Genomic DNA, 20,606 nt, shown 5'->3' with positions numbered 1-20,606 from the left:
TCGAGGTCCCTCAGATTGTTTTGTTTTTTTCCGCCCAGCTTATGGTCGCCTTACGCGGAGCTCCTAGAGAGACATTGCTAAACAAGTACTACGGACCTCGGTCCTTAATATATACTTACTGTTAAAAGATCCCTCCCCCCGACGTTAGCTGTGAAGCTGTTTCTCCGCCGAGCAAGTTTTCGACGGAGAGGAAGAGACGGAGGAGATCCTTCGGCGCTGCCGAACACGTGGCCAGGCCTCGCCGGCCAACATACAGTAGGGAGAGTGGGGGTTCGAACTTTTCTCTTCTCGTCGAGAATGTCTTTCTTTCTCCCCTATCTTTCCCTTGGGGTTGTTATCACCAGTTTTTATTGCCTCAGCTATGGAGAGGACACCTTTTAAGTTTTGCCCACGCTGTAGGGGCAAATACACTTGGAAGGACAAACACAAGCTCTGTAATCGTTGCTTGCCCCTCGATCATAAAGAGGACAGCTGCGCGGCCTGTAAGCTCTTAAAACCAAGAACTCTTAAAGAACGCAAAGTTAAGAGGTGGGCGGACTACGCTATGTCGAAGTCAGTTTCCTCACCCGCCGCCGCTGTTACAGAAAGTGACGAGGAGGGTGATAACTCGACGTCCGTTACGGAAGTCATTAACCCCCAGAAGGAGCGCTCGCGCTCCTCGACGTCCGTCCCCGGCCCTGACGGGCTCGGCTCACGCCCTGCTTATGGGGATGAACACCCCGGCGACAAGGACGCACACAGACCCCATAGGCCTAAGCACACAACCCACGGCTCTTCTTCGTCGAGGACGAAGGATCCACCAGCGCCGAAGGGGACGCAGGGCACTCCGGCGTCGACCTTAGACCGTAAGGGTCTCAAGCCCCACCCGCAAACGCAGCCGCGACCAGCGATTGGGCTTTCATCTAACACGGGCGCTACCTCAAAGACACCCGACGTAACGCTCCATAGAGCGGCCATCGAGAAACAGCGCGTAACGCAGACAACGCCGACTCCAGAACCCTCTACCGACGGCCTCGGCGTCGAGAGCCTGGCGAGAATTGTTTCCGAGGACAAACGCAAGCGGACGACGAAACAGACGTCGAATACCGCACCCAAGGAAATAGAAACGCCGAAAAAGCACAAGAGTAGCCAGGGACTGCCCCATTCATCTAAAGGCACTTCTGAACTACCGGAGGGCTTTTCTGAGGGCGACGGAAACCTTTCGTCGACGTTGTGGGAGCGTTCGAAGCGTTTTGAAGGTGACAACACTGATTTCCCCCCTATAGACTATTCAGGGGTTCCCCATGAGACCATGGAAAGACTCCATTCTTGTATGGAAAAGATGGAGAGGTTTTTGGGTAGCCAAAACCCACCCACACCCAAAAGACCAAGAGAATGGACCCAGGATGAACCTAGGGTCAAGATTCCTAGGCTGTTTTTCCCCCTTCTACAGATGCATATGACCTCACTGAAGAGGAGCAATACCTCCAGGAAGATGAGGAGTGTTTAGGTGGAGAGGAAGAACATGAGGAGGAGAGGTTTGAGGAAGACCCTTACACTAGCACAGGAGCTTTTGAGGAAGATACAGCTACCTCACAGCCCTGGCACTCCCCATCAGTGCACTCAGACCCTGATGTCTTTCACCCTTCTCCTCCCAAGGACTCACCTATTGGCAACACCTCCCCCATAGATGACCAGCCCTCACTTAATGCACTATTGCGCAAGGCAGCAGCACATTTTGAAATAGACACAGGGGAGACTCTTCCGGACATAGACTTTGTAGAAAAAGTTATTAAAGAAAAAGCCCCAGTCAGTCCATTCCGCTCCTGGCTTCTATAAAGAGAAGAATAACTCCTTCCCTTTCCGGCCTTAGTCAGAGGGGTCAACCCTCGGATAGAAAAGCTCTTCAGCCCTTCGTCTTCTGACCCTTTGTACATCAGGGGACATTCTATTCCGGACTCTCTGGTAGTTACTAACGCAAGAAAGAGAGCGGGGGTACCACTATCTACTAGTGAGGCACCTCCTGACAAAGAGGGCAAGAAGCTCTATGCACTTGGGAAGAGAATCAAGACCTCTGCCGCCTTCTCAACTAGGATTGCGAATAACAATTCCCTATTAGCTAGCTACGCAGATGCACAGTGGAGCAAGCTGCGCAGCGAAGCAGAGGACGCACCAGAACCCCTGCGTTCACGCCTGTTGGCTACTATATCAGAGGGAACTCTTGTAAACCAGGGCATCGTAAAGAACTCCTTGGATGCCGCAGAGACAGCTGGACGTTCCCTGGTTCAGGGACTACTTCTCAAACGCCATGTCTGGCTGCGCAATTCGGGATTTAAGCCAGAAACCCAGGCTTCCCTAATAAATAAGCTCATAGAGCAAACACATCTGTTTGGGAAAGCAGTTGATGAGGCCCTAGAACATGCGAAGAAGGAGTTTGATACCATCAAGACTCTTGACCAAATTTCTAGGCCACCTAACAGACGCAGCTATGGCAATAGATGCTCCTTTCGTGGCCAACGCCAGCAGCAAAGCCAACAACAATTTTACTCTGCTACCAACTGGCCCTCTAACCAAAGCACCCAGTTCAGTCAAAGAGGCCAACGTCGTGGCAAAGGAAGAGGGCGCGGCTCCAGTCCAAAAGGCCCCACGCCCAATACCAACAAATGACCCAAAGATTGGGGTCCCCTCCCATGCATCACCGGTCGGGGGCCGGCTAACATCGTTCCTTTCAGCATGGGAGGGAATAACGTCAGACCGCTGGGTATTATCCACCATAGCCCACGGGTACTGCATCGAATTCAACGGTTCCCCAAAATACAAACCCCCACGGAACCGGCGCATGACACCGGAACACCTCACTATTCTTCTTCAAGAAGTAGAAGAGCTACTGAAAAAAGAAGCTATAGAGGCTGTCCCCCTATCGCAGGTAACAGAAGGTATTTATTCAGTGTACTTCCTTGTACCCAAAAAGGATTTAACCATGCGCCCTGTATTAGATCTGCGTCCAGCGAACAATTTTGTCAAACCCCAAGTTTCGTATGGTAACCTTGCAGGATGTAATCCCACTGTTATCACAGGGGGATTACATGACAACACTAGACATGAAAGATGCATACTTTCATATTTTAATGTTGCCAGCGCACAGAAAATACCTCAGGTTCAAGATAGGGAACAAACACTACCAGTTCAGAGTACTACCCTTCGGGATAGCATCTGCACCAAGGGTATTTACGAAAGTACTGGCAGTGGCAGCGGCCCACCTGCGCAAATTATCCATCCCGGTTTACCCGTACCTCGACGACTGGCTCATAACAGGGGATTCTTACGAAACATGCTTCTCCATTACCCAAAAGACCGTAGACCTTTTGTCCCAACTGGGATTCTCCATCAACGAAAAGAAGTCCAGCTTAGACCCCAGCCAAATCAAACAATTCCTAGGGGCTCTAATTCGAACAAAGGATGGCCTCGTCTTCCCCTCCAACGAGAGGGTCCAAAACATGCTGTTTCAGATCCCCCATTATGTGGCAGGTCGAGAGGTGACGGTACGCAAAGCAATGCGTTTGTTAGGGATGATGGCGTCATGTATTTATTTGGTACCTCACGCACGCCTGCGCCCAATGCAAGAGTGGCTCTACAGCCAGTGGTGTCAGGCCAGCGGACAATGGGACGACCTAGTGGTGGTCTCGCAGGCCTTGGCTCTCTCGCTACGGTGGTGGACAAAGGAAAACCTGTTATTAGGGAAAACTTTTGCCACACCCGCAGTGGAAGCCACTCTAACCACAGACGCATCCCTTACAGGATGGGGGGCTCACCTATCCCATCAGACTGCTCACGGAGTGTGGACTCCGAGCTTAGCATCCAAACATATAAACCTGCTGGAACTATTAGCAGTGTTCAAAGCACTGAAAGCCTTTCAGGAACATTTACAAGGAAAGACAGTGATGGTCCTCACAGACAGCACCACAGCCATGTACTATCTCAACAAGCAAGGGGGCACTCACTCTCCAGGACTGTCCAAGCTGTCCCAGAATATATGGAAGTGGCCTCTCAAACACATGTTCCTACTATCACAACATGTACCAGGGGAACTCAATCTGCTAGCAGACAAACTCAGCAGACACTTCCCCCCTACCCAAAGAGTACGAATGGCAATTGCAAGAAGACATCGTCTTAAACGTCTTCACGCAATGGGGTTTCCCGGAAATAGACCTGTTCGCAACCCTGGAGAACTCACAATGCCAAAGTTACGCCTCCAGGTACTCCCAGAACCAGTCCAAGGGGAACGGTCTGTTGATTCAATGGTCAGGGAAATTTGTTTACGCCTTTCCCCCCGACTCCCCTCCTCAACAAGGTGGTGCACAAGATGCACCAAGAGCAGGTGACCATGATACTAGTGGCCCCAATGTGGGCCCGGCAGCCATGGTTCGCTCACTTGATGGAGATGTCCCTATCTTCCCCAATGAAACTTCCTTGCCCGTCCAACATGCTGTCACAAGACAAGGGCAGGACACTGCATCCATGCCCTCAGACCATGATCTTAGCAGCCTGGCTCCTGAGATCATAGAATTTGGACATTTACATCTCGCTCAGAGATGTATGGACATCCTCAGGGAAGCCAGAAAACCTAATACTTGCCACTGCTATTCTAGCAAGTGGAAAAGATTTGTCTTCTGGTGTAGAAGTAAGAACATCAACCCGGTTGACTGCTCTGCCACTAACATTATTCTGTACTTGACCCATTTACTGGATTCAGGTCTAGTGTTTAATTCCATTAAAGTCCACCTAGCGGCACTTTCTGCATATATCACTTCCCAACTTAGTGTCGTGGTGGAAGATACCAGTTATAAAGGCCTTCATGGAAGGGGTAAAGAGAATACACCCCCCAATAGCTAGCCCAGCTCCCGGATGGGACTTAAACATGGTACTTTCTAGACTCATGGGCACTCCTTTCGAACCCATGCACAAGGCAACTCTTAAATACCTCACTTTTAAGACTGCTTTCCTAATAGCTATCACCTCCATTAGGAGAGTAAGTGAACTACAGGCTCTTTCTGTATTAGACCCCTTCGTATCAGTTCACAAGGATAAGGTGGTTATTCGCACACACCCAAGGTTTGCACCAAAATTCATCTCTAAATTTCATGTAAACCAATCTATAGAACTACCAACGTTCTTTCAAAACCCTTCCAACTTGGGAGAAAAAAGTCTGCATACACTAGATGTACGCAGAGCTGTCATGTTCTACATGGAAAGAACCAGATCACTGAGAAAGACTAATCAGTTCTTTGTCTCGGTGGCAGCAGGAAGAGAAGGAGATGCAGTCTCTAAGTCCACTATATCTAGATGGATTGTACAATGCATCACTCTGTTGCACTCTTGCTAAGAGAGAACTACCCTTCAAGCCAAGAGCACATTCCACTCGAGGCACTGGGGCATCCATAGCATTCATTGCAAATGTTCCCCTTGAGTCCATCTGCAAAGCGGCTACCTGGAGTTCTGTGCACACCTTTACAAAACACTACTGTCTAGATGCACACTCAAGATCTGACTCCCAGGTGTGACAGGCAGTATTAAGACATCTTTTCTCTACTGTTCCTTCTCATAACCCACCGCCAACTCCGGGTACTGCTCGCTAGTCTATGCACAACATGTGATTCTAAGCAGATTAACAAACATCAGAAGACAATGCATTACTTACCGTAAAAGCATTTCTGATGGTTGTATCTGCTTAGATTCACATGCGCCCACCCTTCCTCCCCGCTCGGATGGAAGGAACATAGACTTCCTTTTATATCTCTTTTCTGTACTCACTCACGTCTAGAAGGCTCCCTCAGGGCAGAAAAATACAGAGGGACCTCGACGCGTGAGGGATTGTGGGTACAACGCACGTCACTATAGGGATAGTGTTAGACACGCCTTGTCGACGTCCCCTTTTCGACTATGAAAAACAAAATGCAATACTGCGCAGTGACCACTGGATGTCGGACCTATGCACAGCATGTGAATCTAAGCAGATACAACCATCAGAAATGCTTTTACGGTAAGTAATGCATTGTCATCCACTGCCACCAGCCAAAACTCGATCAGGGGGGACGGAGACATGCCCCCTCGACTAACAGACCCTGGGGCAATCGAATTGCCCCAACCAGTACGTCCACAATATGATGGTTTGTACTGGTTCTGGTCAAAATTTAAGACTAGTAAAGTCAATGGTGACTTTACATGCCCTGGGAGACAGTCAGTCCCAGGGTATGGAGTCTATACTGGGGGGTCACTATGACACCCCTGTGTCACTGCACTGAGGGTGCTGTGTAACACATCACAAAAACACATGAAGCCCTATGGAGTAAAAGACCCCATAGCCCATCAAACGCATCTAGATTCAAAGAAACACACTCAAAATCATGTCCAAGAGGGAGGGTAAAAAGAGTCTCACTCTTGGCAGGAGAAAAAAATAAACCCCAAAAATCCAGCAAAGCTGCTGGGGGACTCACTAGGATAGGAAATTCAGCCTAAACAGAGAATTCTCCTTAACACTTATACACCCGATGACGTCACCCTCGACGGAGGCCTTCGAGGGACCATCGACTCGACGACATCGATGCACGGAGCCCTCTGCCGAAAACATTTTCCGAAGCAGCTAAAGCTGGATGGAATACATCTAAGATGAGGAATATGTTGGAGGAACATCCAATCGAAAGAAAGTTACCAGTTGGTAACTAACTTGTTCTTTCCTTGATTTATCTGTCACACTCCTCTCAATCGGGACAAATTAAGGTTGCATACAAATATAAAATTCAACTTATTCATATAATGACCAATCTTTTATTGCAGCAAACTATGAAAATATATAAAAATATAAAGATTTCTTAAGTAAAATGGATTTGCCTCAACAGACCCAAAATATTAGCTAATCCATGGTCGTCGTTATGCCAGTTATTGTAGAGAACTGCCTTTGAAAAAAATAAAAAGCCCTAGTAATAAGTGTTTACTATTTTTTTTTTTTTTTTAAGCTATGAAGCATCAACAGTAGGTCTGCCTGTTCGCAGCAAAGCTCCTTGTTGCTCAATTAATGTCCTTTATCGGGACATATTAATTAGTAGTCAGTGAATGTATGCCCATGTAACCCAGTGCTTCATAGTTTACATTTTGCAAATAAAATGTATTTTTAGTTGGGGCTATTAGGTGGCAGAGCCACCTAATAAACCGATTATTGCATTACAGTATAGCTAGGGGGAGGGTCACAAAGCTTGTAGGTGTTTGGTGACCCATTGATTACCCATTGCCATGCTAATCTCTATGGCCATTCCCACCCAGTTCCTGCCGCTGCCCGCCCAAAACACCTCCTCGTAGGAATTCTTTGAGCTTGTTTTATTCAAAACCTTACCATCAAACTTTGCACTATTAAGGGACTGCCAGTGTTTATTGAAAGCAGTCTTCTGAGAGTTAATTACTTAATTGGAGCGTTCAACTTACTACTGGTGTGATGTTTACAATAGATCTGCCTTGAGTCGCTCTATAAACATTGTCCTTCACTGAAGTCCCGTTAAAAACGAGCATTGGCAATGCCGACAGTTTGGGCATGTGTATGGCATTGCCCAGGCACTGCTATTAGATGCCAAGGTACTTGCACCACTTTCTCGCCTGCTACCATTGATGGTCAGTTAATACCACTATGGCAGTGCCTGCCAAGTGCTTTTCCCATACCTACACAAAAGACCAAATATTTGGCATGTATGCAATCCTAATTATCAAAAAGCAAGTAATGTTTCATCTAATTCATTAAATTGTGAATAACTTTGTTTGTTTTTGTATTTCAAAATACAAGTGGGGGCAATAACTGCTTGCAATTTGCATTGTAGTGAAAATAAACCTACCATTTTAATGCCATATTGCCATTTGAATTGCTTATTATAGCCGTTTAAGAATTGAGCTTTAATTTTATATCCTCCTTTTGGGTGAATACATTGTATTGACCCTTGTGTCAAACCCTTTTGGGTAGAACCATGTTAAAAGCCCTAGAAGCTTAAAGCAGCCCCTTGCCTTCTCCATCCAGGAGTGCCGGTGAGTGTTTGCTCCCCATCCAGGCCCCTCTGCCTCCTCCGTAGCGTCCCGGCTTCCCACCCCGCACCCGCTTCCTGATTGCCTTCCCTCCCGCCTCCCGACCCGCCCACCGCCATCGTGATTGGTCACTTTGCCAAGTTACCCAGGCCATTACTGGCCCTCCCAGGGCAGCCCTCTGCCCGTGCAGCCCCATCGGCTAAGGACCAGAGGCAAAGGACGGCTTTTTTTTAGAGACGGCTCCAGGTCGTATCTGCAGGTATCCGCAGGAGAAGTAAGAAGCCAACAATAAGTAAGTGTGGCAGGGGCAGGGACAGAAGCAATTACTTCTCGCCATACCACCCTACCACTCATCCTGGTTTGCAAACCCTCCCTACTGTGATATGTCCATGTCGAATCACCACCTCACATCATCTTGAGTGGGTAACCGCATTTAGAAAGTGTGCCTATTAGCATTTGGGTGGACAATTGCATTTAGAAAGTGTGCCTAATAGCATTTTGGGTGGATAACTGCATTTAGAAAGTGTGCCTAATAGCATTTGGGTGGATAACAGCATTTAGAAAGTGTGCCTATTAGCATTTTGGGTCCATAACCGCATTCATAAAGTGTGCCTAATAGCATCTTGATTAGACAATTGCATTTAGAAAGTGTGCCTAATAGCATTTTGGGTGGGTAACCCCCTTTTTTGAAAGTGTGCCTAATAGCATCTGGATTAGACAATTGCATTTAGAAAGTGTGCCTAATAGCATTTTGGGTGGGTAACCGCTTTTTTGAAAGTGTGCCTAATAGCATTTTGGGTGGGTAACCGCATTCAGAAAGTGTGCCTAATAGCATCTTGATTAGACAATTGCCTTTCGAAAGTGTGCCTAATAGCATTTTGGGTCCATAATTGCATTCAGAAAGTGTGCCTAATAGCATTTTGGGTGGATAACCGCATTTAGATTGTGTGCCTAATAGCATATTTGTAGGAGAACTGATTTTGTAAAGTGTGCTCAATAGCATAGTTGTGGAGAAACTGAATTTAGAAAATGTGCCCAATAGCTTATTTGTAGGAAAATTGAATTTGTAAAGTGTGCCTAATAGCATAGCTGTGGAGAATCTCAATTTAGAAAGTGTACCTAATAGCATATTTGTGGGAAAACTGACTTTTTGGGAAAATTGAATTTGCATAGTGTGCTGAACAGCATAGTTGTGAAGAATTTGAATTTAGAAAGTGTGCCAAATAGCATAGTTGCGAGAAATTGCATTTAGGAAGTGTGCCTAATAGCATATTTGTGGGAAAACTGATTTTGTAAAGTGGGATCAATAGCATAGTTGTGCAAAGTCGCATTTAGAAGTGTGCCCAATACCCTCCGTGTACAAAGTCGATTCTTGAAGTGTCAAAGCTACATCTAGAAGTGTGCCCAATTTCCTCCCTGTCCAAAGTTTAACCTGAAGTGTCCCCAGCACCATCTCTGTACAAAGTCTAATCTAAAAACTAAACCTACCCAGTAGCACCTCCTAGCTTAACCATGAGCACTCCCATACCACGAAGGTCCACCGGATCCGACCAATGGGCACCACCAGCCCCTTCCACCCAACCCCACCTCTTGTCACCACCTCCAACCTTCCAACCCACCACCTCACTCCCTTCCCCTCACCAAACACCAAGCCAGAGGCGCACGATGGCGTGCCACCCACCCCAAGACCACCACTCCTACGAACCACCCTGATCAGCCTACCATAATCACACACCCTCCTCACACAACCCTGCCAAATACACCCAGCCCGGCAACCATCCAACCATCATCCCCCCCAGCTACACCCACCTCCATCCGGCCACAACCACACGCCTTCCTTTCCCTAAAAACTGCACGCCTAGCCCTAGCAAGAACAGAAGCCTCATGCCTCTCGCCCTCCGACCCCCCTACCCTCACGCACTCACCACTCACAACAAAGACACGAAAAAGGAAACGTACCTGGTCCCCCTCAATCTCCCACCACTCATCCCCTCTCCTGTCTCGATCCACCACCCTAGCCCCCCTTTCTCCACCCTCACCCTACGCCTCACCCAGCTTGAAACCCCTCTTCCTCGATTTCTCACCACCCGCTGCTGAAACTCTTTACCCAACACACCCCACCTTAAAATCCCCTAGACCAAACCGCAACAGACCAACCCATATACTCACCCACTCCAGCTCAATACCCAACACTTCCTCCGCCCGCCCACTCTTCCCATCATCCATCAACCACTGCACCCCTCTGGCAGCCCTCTCTCCACCCTCCCACCCCGCTCTCACCCGCTCTCACCCATCTCGGCAACTCCCACATCGACCTCTCCTACCGAAGTGAAGTGCATACTATTCAACGCCCGATCCGTAGCAAAAAACAGACACAGAATCTATGACCTCCTCGCTTCTGACAAACCTGACCTGGTTTTCATTACCGAAACCTGGCTCTCCGACGACTTCGCCCCTATAGCCAACGAAGCGTTCCCCCCAGACTACTCCCTCATCCCTCTGAACCGTCCCTCTAGAGGAGGTGGAATAGCATTCGCATTTAAAACTCACCTCCACGCCTCAATCATCGACAACAATCCAGCCATCCCTTCCTGCGAATCACTCCTAGTTAAACTATCGCTCTCCCCCTCACTCTCCCACAGCTTCCTATTAATTTACAGACCCCCTGGCTACGACAGACAATTCTCAAACAACCTCTGCGACTCTACTTCTGCACTCCAACTAAACCATCCCAACCTCACCCTTCTGGGAGATTTCAACATATGGTTCGACATCCCAGCCAACCCTATGACACACTCTCTTGTTGACGGCCTAGACGCAATCAACCTCCATCCCCACATAAACGGCCCAACCCACCATAAAGGACACTCTAGATGCCATCTTCACCTCCCACAACCAGATTCACCTAAATCCCCAATCCCTATCATCTGGTCCGACCACTCCATCGTTTCATTCACTATACGCTCTCCCACTCCAACACCTGTACCCGAACCAGAAACACTGACTATACGCAAATCCTGGAAGAAACTAATAATCCTTCCTGACCTAGCCAACGCACTCCAGTCTCCCCCGCCTACCTACCTATCCAATAATCAACTAAACCCTGATGCCTTTGACTCTTGGCTCAACACCCCTCTAACTCGACTCACACCAACCGCAAACCATCAGCCCGCTGTGGCCATTTTCCTAGATGGTTCACCCCTGAGCTGAAAACCAGTAAACAACTATACAAATACCTCGAACGTAAATGGCGGAAAGACAAAACTCCCCTGAACAGATCCAACTTAGCCCGGCATCTCCGCCAATACAAGGCTGAAATCCGAAAAGCAAAAAAAGCCCATTACAACTTCCGAATTCTAAACTGCAAAAACCCCAGCAAAGAACTCCACAAAATCATCTCCGAATTCACCAAACCATCATGCACCGCCTCCACACCGACACCCTCTCAATCGCTGTGCGACTCGCTCTCTCTCCACTTTTACACCACAGCCCTCGAAAGAACAAGCAACCTAACAAACAAACTTGCTCTCTTATATCCCCCAACCAACCCACCGTCCACACCAGTCACCCAACCGCCAACGACCTCCAGCCAACCAACATTTGACTCCTTTAGTCCCATATCAGCAGACCAATTTCGCAAACTCCTTTCTGCCCGAAAACCATCCGGCTCCCCGCTTGATCCATGCCCGGCATCAACCCTTAAAGAAATATTTGCATCTACCTGCGCAGGAGAACACGCAAGAACCATCATAAATGACTCACTCACATCAGGAATCTTTCCAGACGCATTCAAAACTGTTCATGTCAAACCCCTATTAAACCATCCCTCAATCCTCTCGACCCCAAAAACTACCGCCCCATCTCAAACACAAGATTCCTTGCAAAACTCATCGACCGATCTGCCTACGCCCAACTAAATGCCTTTGTCGAATCCAACAATCTTCATGATCCCGCCAAATCCGGTTTCAGAGCCCGACACGGAACCGAAACCACCCTAACCTCCATCTGGGATGACCTTAAAAACACGGCAGACGCCGCAGGATGCGCTGCATTAATCCTCCTCGACCTATCAGCCGCCTTCGACACAATCAACCACTCAATCCTCCTAGACCGCCTCCACTCCCTAGGAATTCGTGGAACCGCTCTAAAATGGATAGCTTCTTTCCTCAAAGATAGGCACCAAATAACAATACTCTCCACCTACTCCTCACAAACGCGACCAGTCGACACTGGAGTTCCACAAGGAGCGTGCCTATCGGCACTCGTATTCAATCTCTACTTGATCACCCTCCCACCAATAATTCGCTCACACAACATCCTGTGCTACAACTATGCCGACGACACCCAACTAATTCTAAAATTCCTGAACTCAAAACCCTACTGCCGACCAGAGCTCACTTCCTGCCTCCTCGACATAGAGCTCTGGATGACCAAAAACCACCTTCTGCTAAACCCTTCCAAAACAGAAATCCTGGTATGTGGAAACTCTGAACTTCTTCCACACCCACTACCCTGGCCATCAACCATGGGCAAGTCTCCAACCCCCTCTAAATCTGTAAAAAACCTTGGATGCACTCTTGACTCTGACCTAACACTCTCGTGCCAAGTCAACAATGTCTCAAAGTCCTGCCATTACCACCTTAAAACTCTCAGGCGCATCTTTCCATACCTCTCCTTTCCCAACAGACTCTCCGCAGTCCAAGCAATTGTCATATCAAGACTAGACTACGCCAACCCACTCTACCTTGGAATCCACACCTACCAGCTGAATAAACTACAAAGAGCTCAAAACGCAGCAGCCAAACTACTACTTGCACTCGGACCAAGGGACCACATCTCCCCTGCTCTCAAAACTCTACACTGGCTTCCAGTAGCCCGAAGGGTGTCTTTCAAAACCCTATGCATTTCTCACCGAGCGCTGCATAAAACCGGACCTCAATATCTTCAAGATAAGTTAAAACCCTATCACCCACCACGCACTCTAAGATCTAGCTCGGCCGCCCTCCTGGTCGTACCTAAAACGAACTCAGTCAAGTTAGGTGGGTCATCATTCTCAGCCTTGGCCCACAAGCTGTGGAACACGCTGCCACCCCACATCCGCCTAACAGAGGATCTAATATCCTTCCGCAAACTATTGAAAACTTGGCTCTTCCCCTAAAACCAACCCTGTGCTAAAACTAACTCAAACTGAATAACACCACTGCAATATTGCCAGCCCAACAAACTACTAGATCTCGAACTGCAATATGACAAATAATAGTATAACATCAAGATCCAAGCGAGAAATCGACAACCAATAACCACCAATGTAAACTAAAGAACAACTTGAATAGGTCATAACAGCGAAATATCAACAAGATGAGTAAAGCAAATGTATAAAACCAATGAATGTTTAGAGCGGACAAACACAAACGGGAACGTTGCGTGGAGGCGATGAAGGCATAAACCAGACGATTGAATAGGACAGAGAAACGTCTAGACCAAATGACTGAACTGATGTACCAAACGGATGATTGTATAGAGCGAATGAATGTATAAGCACTGAGGGAGGTATAAACCCGCATGAGCACAAGGGACTAATAAATATGTAGAGCAGATGAAAATATTGAATGGATGAGTGTATTGAGCAGGCGAGCGTATAGAGCGTACGATTATATTGAGCGAATGAGTGTATAAGAACGGATGAACCTATAAGGGCGAACAAGCGCATAGAGCGGACCAACGTATTGAGCAAATGAGTGCGCTGAGCGCATGTGCGCACAGAGCAAATGTGTGCACTGAGCGACTGAGTGCGCGAAGCGGTTAAGCGCATGGAGCGGATGGATGCGCGGAACAGATGGGTGCCCTGAGGGAATGTGTGCGTGGAGCCGACGTGTACCGACGGGTGTGTCGTGCGGACGGGTATATGGAGCGGACGGATATGTGGAGCAGACGAGTGCGTAGAGTGTGTGTGGAGCGCACGAATGCGTCGAGATGACGTATGTACGTATAGCTGTCGTATGAGTGTGGAGCGGACGTACATTGTAAAACGGAATTGTGTGTAGAGCGGACGTGGGTATGTGCAGTGCGGACGTGAGTATGCGAGCAGAACAGATGTATGTGTGTCTGTAAAGCGGACGTGTGTTGTGTAGAGCGGACGTGTGTTGTGTAGAGCGGACGTGTGTGTGTAGAGCGGACGTGTGTGTAGAGCGGACGTGTGGGTGTAGAGCGGACGTGTGTGTGTGTGTAGAGCGGACTTATGTGTGTGGGTGTAGAGCGGACTTATGTGTGTGGGTGTAGAGCGGACTTATGTGTGTGGGTGTAATGCGGACATGGATGTGTGTAAAGCGGACATGGATGTGTGTAAAGCGGACATGGATGTGTGTAAAGCGGACATGGATGTGTGTAAAGCGGACATGGATGTGTGTAAAGCGGACATGGATGTGTGTAAAGCGGACATGGATGTGTGTAAAGCGGACATGGATGTGTGTAAAGCGGACATGGATGTGTGTAAAGCGGACATGGATGTGTGTAAAGCGGACATGGATGTGTGTAAAGCGGACATGGATGTGTGTAAAGCGGACATGGATGTGTGTAAAGCGGACATGGATGTGTGTAGAGCGGACATGGATGTGTGTAGAGCGGACATGGATGTGTGTAGAGCGGACATGGATGTGTGTAGAGCGGACATGGATGTGTGTAGAGCGGACATGGATGTGTGTAGAGCGGACATGGATGTGTGTAGAGCGGACATGGATGTGTGTAGAGCGGACATGGATGTGTGTAGAGCGGACATGGATGTGTGTAGAGCGGACATGGATGTGTGTAGAGCGGACATGGATGTGTGTAGAGCGGACATGGATGTGTGTAGAGCGGACATGGATGTGTGTAGAGCGGACATGGATGTGTGTAGAGCGGACATGGATGTGTGTAGAGCGGACATGGATGTGTGTAGAGCGGACATGGATGTGTGTAGAGCGGACATGGATGTGTGTAGCGCGTGACGTATGTGTATGTAGCGCGGACGTGTGTGCGTGTGTAGAGCAGACGTGTGTGCGTGTGTAGAGCAGACGTGTGTGCGTGTGTAGAGCAGACGTGTGTGCGTGTGTAGAGCAGACGTGTGTGCGTGTGTAGAGCAGACGTGTGTGCATGTGTGGAGCAGACGTCTATGTATAGAGCGGACGTGTATGCACGTGTAGAACGAACGTGTGTACATGTGTAGAGCGAACTTACGTGTGTACAGAACGGACGTGTGTGTTTAGAATGGATGTGTGCGTGTGTATAGAGCGGACGTGTGCGTGTAGAGCGGACATGCAGGCATAGAGCGCACATGGATGTGTGTCTGTAGATCGGACGTGTGTGTATGTATGTGTCTGGAGCAGACGTATATGTGTAGTACAGACGTGTGCATGTGTGGAGCAGACGTATGTGTGTATATAGAGCAGATGTATAAATGTAGGTGTAGAGCGGACATGGGTGTGTGTAAAGCGAACCGGAGTGTGTGTAAAGTGAACAGGAGTGTGTAGTGCGGATGTATGTATATGTAGAACGGACGTATATGTGTAAGTAGCGCGGACGGGTGTGCGTGTGTAGAGCAGACATATCTGTATGTGTAGAGCAAACATCTGTGTGTATAGAGCGGACATCTGTGTGTATAGAGCGGACGTGTGAGTGTGTATAGAGCGGACGTGTATGTGTAGAACAGACGTATGTGTGTGTAGAGCGGACGCGCGTATATGTGTTTGTGTATAGAGCTGACGTGGAACAGACATGCACGCGTGTGTGTGTAGAGCAGACGTGTGTGTGTGTATGTAGAGCAGGCACCTGTGTATAGATCAGAAGTATGTGTGCGCAGACCAGACGAAGTACCAGCTAGTAGAGCCGGTGATTCCTTAGTGCAGTTGAATGCATGATCGAACGAACGCATGAGCGACGAATTAGGAAGTATGTAGATATAATCCGATCTCATACGCATCATATCACATCACCACGCTTACTCTCTTCTTTTACACCATCACCCAACTAGAACACAGCGATACTATGACACCATTCGGTATAGCTGTTCTCATACCAACATCTTCCTCATACTACACATCACTCTAACTAAACACTGCTGGTTACACCCTCCAGCCGGCGTTCTCCTCAGGCCTAACCCAGCCTCAATCGATCTGGATAATCCGGCCAGAACGAACACATACTCCTCAACCCTCAACCACCACACCTAATGCTAAGAAGCTGCCTCCACATGAATGCTACACCTGCAGCACACATATACGGTGCGCACACGCATCTTTGACGCCTTTATACTCTCTCTACTGACTTGAACTTCGGTTCCCGAGGGCGTTCAACCTACCAGCGCCTTGAGACTATACCAATGGTACATAAGGCGCTATATAAATGCAAAGTAACATAACATACAGTGCACATCAACATGTACATCCCAGAAACATCAAGCTCATTCTGTGTGTAAATTATTTGAGAGCCCGCTCTGTAGTGGTGTTCTTTCATACACGCAAAATCCGGCGTGCACTTGTGCTGATTTTTAAAAAAAATCTTCATTGGTTTCCTAATCAAGTATAATGTTGCATTGAGTTCATACTGGCAGCATATTGAGGGTAAAAATGGCTGACACCCGCTTACTGCCATCCCATAGTTTAAGGCTAAATCCGCATGCTGCAGACATTTCTTTCAATATGCAACGTCTACTTTTGATGTGATGGGTTATTTATAACGTACGTAATACCCAGAGGTTTCTAAGTGCAGACCCGAGGATCGAACCTGTGGTGCTTCGTGTCGTCTTGCTTCCAAGGGGAGCACGTTGCTCCTGAGCTATCCTCCCTTTCAATTAAACTGCTTTGGTCTATGTCCCCAAAATGATGTTCATCCTTTATCAAACTTTCATTGTTTTCATCAAATCCAAACATCAGTTCCTTCCATGTTACTGCAGTGTATGTAGCACATATTGCAGTTTTATAACACATCTCATTCATATAGATAACCAATCTACTCTAAAACATAATTTCAGTGATTTTCAGTCTTATTTTTTTTGTGTTGAGCCACCTTTCACAGTGATGCAAACAGCATGACCATGTATTTTCTCTTTCCCTACTATGTAGACTCATCCCAACGTGGACAAGAAATTATTTACTGCCGAGTCTTTGATTGGCTTAAAGAATCCAGAAAAATCATTTCCCTTGAACAGCGACGTGGGTGTTCTAAAGTGGAGGCTACAGACCACGGATGATGCTTTCATCCCCCTCACCAGTGAGTGTCCTGCTTGGCAGGCATTTTGCTTTACTTGTTTGTATGCTGATTGCTCACTGTGAAAACATTCTCCTTTTGCTTGGGAGCCTTTCATGATAGGCGATCTTGCACATAATTACCTCTTCTTGATGTAATGTAATTGGTCTTTTATAGCAACCGTCTGCCACTATTGGTGGCCTTGCTGCGCTTGGGTCTCTAAGAGAAAAGGGGAGTGGGGTTCATTAGTGGTACAGTGGGAAACCTGTGGTGTTGATGGATGCAGTTTGGGAGTACCCCGGTTCCTGGGTGCTAATCTGCTTTCTGCGGGTTTGGTGGAATATACTTGGAAGTATGTGATCTATAGGAAAGGGCCAAAGATTTGATATACTACAGTGCTTTGAGTCTCTCGCTTATGTTGGAGTGTCAGATTGGGCTAAAGAGGAGAATTTAGTCGTTGCTTGGTTAGTGCTGATGTGGTAATGGCTAAGCATGTGATGGCCTTTTGTGGGGAGTTTGTGTGGGGCGGTAGGAGGTTTTAGTTGGTTATTCGGAGCAAGGAGGCACTAGGCCTTACAAGGCCGAAACAACCTTGGACTCTGCGCTACTATCTCTAGCCATATACAGACTGGTCTCATTTCTCTAGCTCCCAATGCGCCCCCACCCTCATCTGTCTCCAATAGATGCATTGTAACCATGAGAAACAAAACCAGCATCTGCGAGTTGGCAGGTCAGGAAAGGGTTGGTGTGGAAACTGACATTACCAAAACTTGTTAAGTCTTATGGGAGTCAAGAATTTAAGGTTCAATGGAAGGGCAGTTCAAATTTGAGGACTGCAGTACTCATTTCACAGTCCTTCATATGTTTGTTAGCAGGTTGAGAGATGCCTTAAACCTTGCTCTAACATGCTCAGGTTCTATACTCGCTGGGACTGTTGCCTGTCAAGACTGGGCATGGCGTATGTCTGCATTGTCCGGGGGGGGGGGGGGGGAATTGTTTGGTGCAGGGGCAAGCATCCATTCTCATTGTGCCCAGAGCCCAACCCTGCTGTCTCCCGCAAGGCACCAAAACTATTCAGTCCAGATTAACCCCCTCTTTCCTGCTACCAGTAGCCATACATCACCAGGTTTTGACTCCTCTCCTGGTCTTAGTTATCCAGTGATGCTGCAAGCCTGTAGGGTGTTCTTAATGAAATTAGGAGCAGAAAAGGTGAAGTGTAGATTCCAAAAAAGTGTAGCACCTTAGTCTAAAGAAATTAAATAAAGCAAGCTCATGGAGCCGAGAGCTTGCAAACAGTTTGGTTGCCAATCGTGGAAGCTCCTTTGATGGATCTGCGCCCACTGTCCTCTTAACAGCCCAGTGCAGAGGGCTTTCTATTGTTTACGCGCATGCGATGGCTGACCCACCTAAGGGAAATGCCCGTTCCTCCTTTTGGTGTATAATGGTAGCCTGTCAGACAGGCTTTACTCTGCCTGAAGCACATGGATGGCAAGGGAGATGAAACGCCTAAAGCCTGTTTATTTCTTCAAGTGCCACTGTGATAGATGTGGGGGAAATCAAACTGTCGGACATAGTATGTGATGAGCTGGTATGTGATTAGATTTTAAACAGTTGTGTAGACACCAAGGATAATCGAGGGCTTGGATGGTGATGCAAACTGTTACAAAGACTTGCATGTGTAGGTTTTCAGTGATTAAATGGCACTATTGTTTAGTGACTTCAGTGATTTCAAATGATTTAATGGTATTGCTGAAACTCGGGCTATTTTTTCTGCATCACAATAATAAAAATATGCTGTTAATGGCCTGGATTTCCTGGTGTGTTGGTGGTCTTCAGCCTCCAGTGCGCTTCATGTTTAAATGGAAGAGAACAGTCGCGCTAATTTCCAGCGAATTAAGGTGCATAAGCAAAGAAGTCACCTACTTGAGCATACAAGGACACTGTTTTACGGTGCTCCTTTTCAAAGTAGGATAAGATATTGGTGACAAAATTTGGCAGATCTGTCAGGAAAAGTCTTTCTAGTCTAGAGCATTATTGAGATCTGTGAAGGATAGCACTTTTTGCCCTTTACTGATTTATTTAGGGGCTTTGATGTTTCACTCTTGACCAGCGCCAGCTCGCTGGTGTCTTTGAAAGTTAGTGTGGTATGAGTAGAGGGCTGGAACTTGTTTAGGAAAATCACAAAATTGTGGTTGTATTGTGTAAGGAGAGATTTTCTCTTTAGCACCTTCCCCCATTTACTCCAATGGGATACCCTTCTTGTTGGTTCATTTTGAACCTTTCCTTACTTTTCAAAAGTAAAATAAAGCAGTCGGCCACACTTCCCTTGCCTTTTTGCGAAATGTTTTGAGGAATCTGACTAGTCCCCAAGAATGTCAGTACTGGGAAATGGTTTCTCTTTTGAATAAATGTATTTTGTCAATTGCACACCGCACCATACAGTGAAGGGCAAAGTTAAGCCCCATAACTTTTGATCATATGGATTATTGGTTACTTTTTTATGTGCCTAAGGCATGCTGGTGGCAGCATGAGAACATTTTTGTTTTTTAAAAAAAAAACAATTTTTAAAAAATGTTTTAAACACTGGTGGGTTCAACAGACAGAATAGCATTCCCGTGTCGGCAAATGGGGCCTTCCTCCCACTCCTATCGTTCATCTCACCATTGCCATAGCTCGGGGTCTATATAGTCATCCCCCTTGGCCCATACCATCTCACTCCACCACCTCGGCAGCTACCACTCCCTCAATCCCAGTATCCCCAACTGTTTGTTTACTTCCGTAAACCGCCTCTGTTCTTATACACCGCCTCATCCCACATTTTTACCACATCCATCTCTGATCTCCAAGCCGTAATCGTGGCGGAGGGGTTCTGGGCTCAACCACTTTTGCTATGTCCCTTTTGGCCACAATGCACGCAATATTGAGGAAGCTCTTATCAGATCTGTCAGTCTTCCGCACCCCATATCCCAAGTAATGCTCCCATAGGGTCCAGGCGTATTGAGCTATCCCATGCTTCCCTGACCTTCTGCTGCACCTTCAACCATTATCTTTGCAACTTCCGCAGTGCCATATCATGTGAATAAAGGTCCCCCCTGTGGGTTTTCACATTTCGGGCAAGTATCGTCCACCCTCCCTCCCCCTGCCCATCTACTTTAGCCTTTCCACTGAGTAATCTATTCTGTGCAAATACTTGAACTGGACCAACCTAAATCGAGCCACAATTGCCACTTCCCTGGGGCATTGTGCTTCCCTCCGGTCTTCCTCATCCGTACCCCCTATGTCCCGGACCATCTCTTCCTCAATTCATGCAACGGCACTGCTGCGTGATCACTTAAAGCCCTGTAGAG

At 47.5% G+C, this 20,606-nt stretch overlaps 1 protein-coding gene across 1 annotated transcript in view; it reads left to right on the top strand.

The window, feature by feature from the left end:
- Positions 1–20,606, top strand: part of ARCN1 (archain 1) — a 343,782-nt gene that overhangs the window by 125,604 nt on the left and 197,572 nt on the right. Inside the window, exon 7 of the mRNA XM_069614428.1 lies at positions 17,136–17,283. Coding sequence (XP_069470529.1) covers positions 17,136–17,283 — 148 coding nt within the window. The remainder of the gene's footprint in view (positions 1–17,135; positions 17,284–20,606) is intronic.

The sequence above is a fragment of the Ambystoma mexicanum genome, chromosome 9 (assembly GCF_040938575.1).
Source record: "Ambystoma mexicanum isolate Mex_15411 chromosome 9, UKY_AmexF1_1, whole genome shotgun sequence".
Classification (NCBI taxonomy): Eukaryota; Metazoa; Chordata; class Amphibia; order Caudata; family Ambystomatidae; genus Ambystoma; species Ambystoma mexicanum.
Note: the sequence above shows the minus strand (reverse complement) of the source record. Positions and strands in the feature narration are given on the sequence as shown.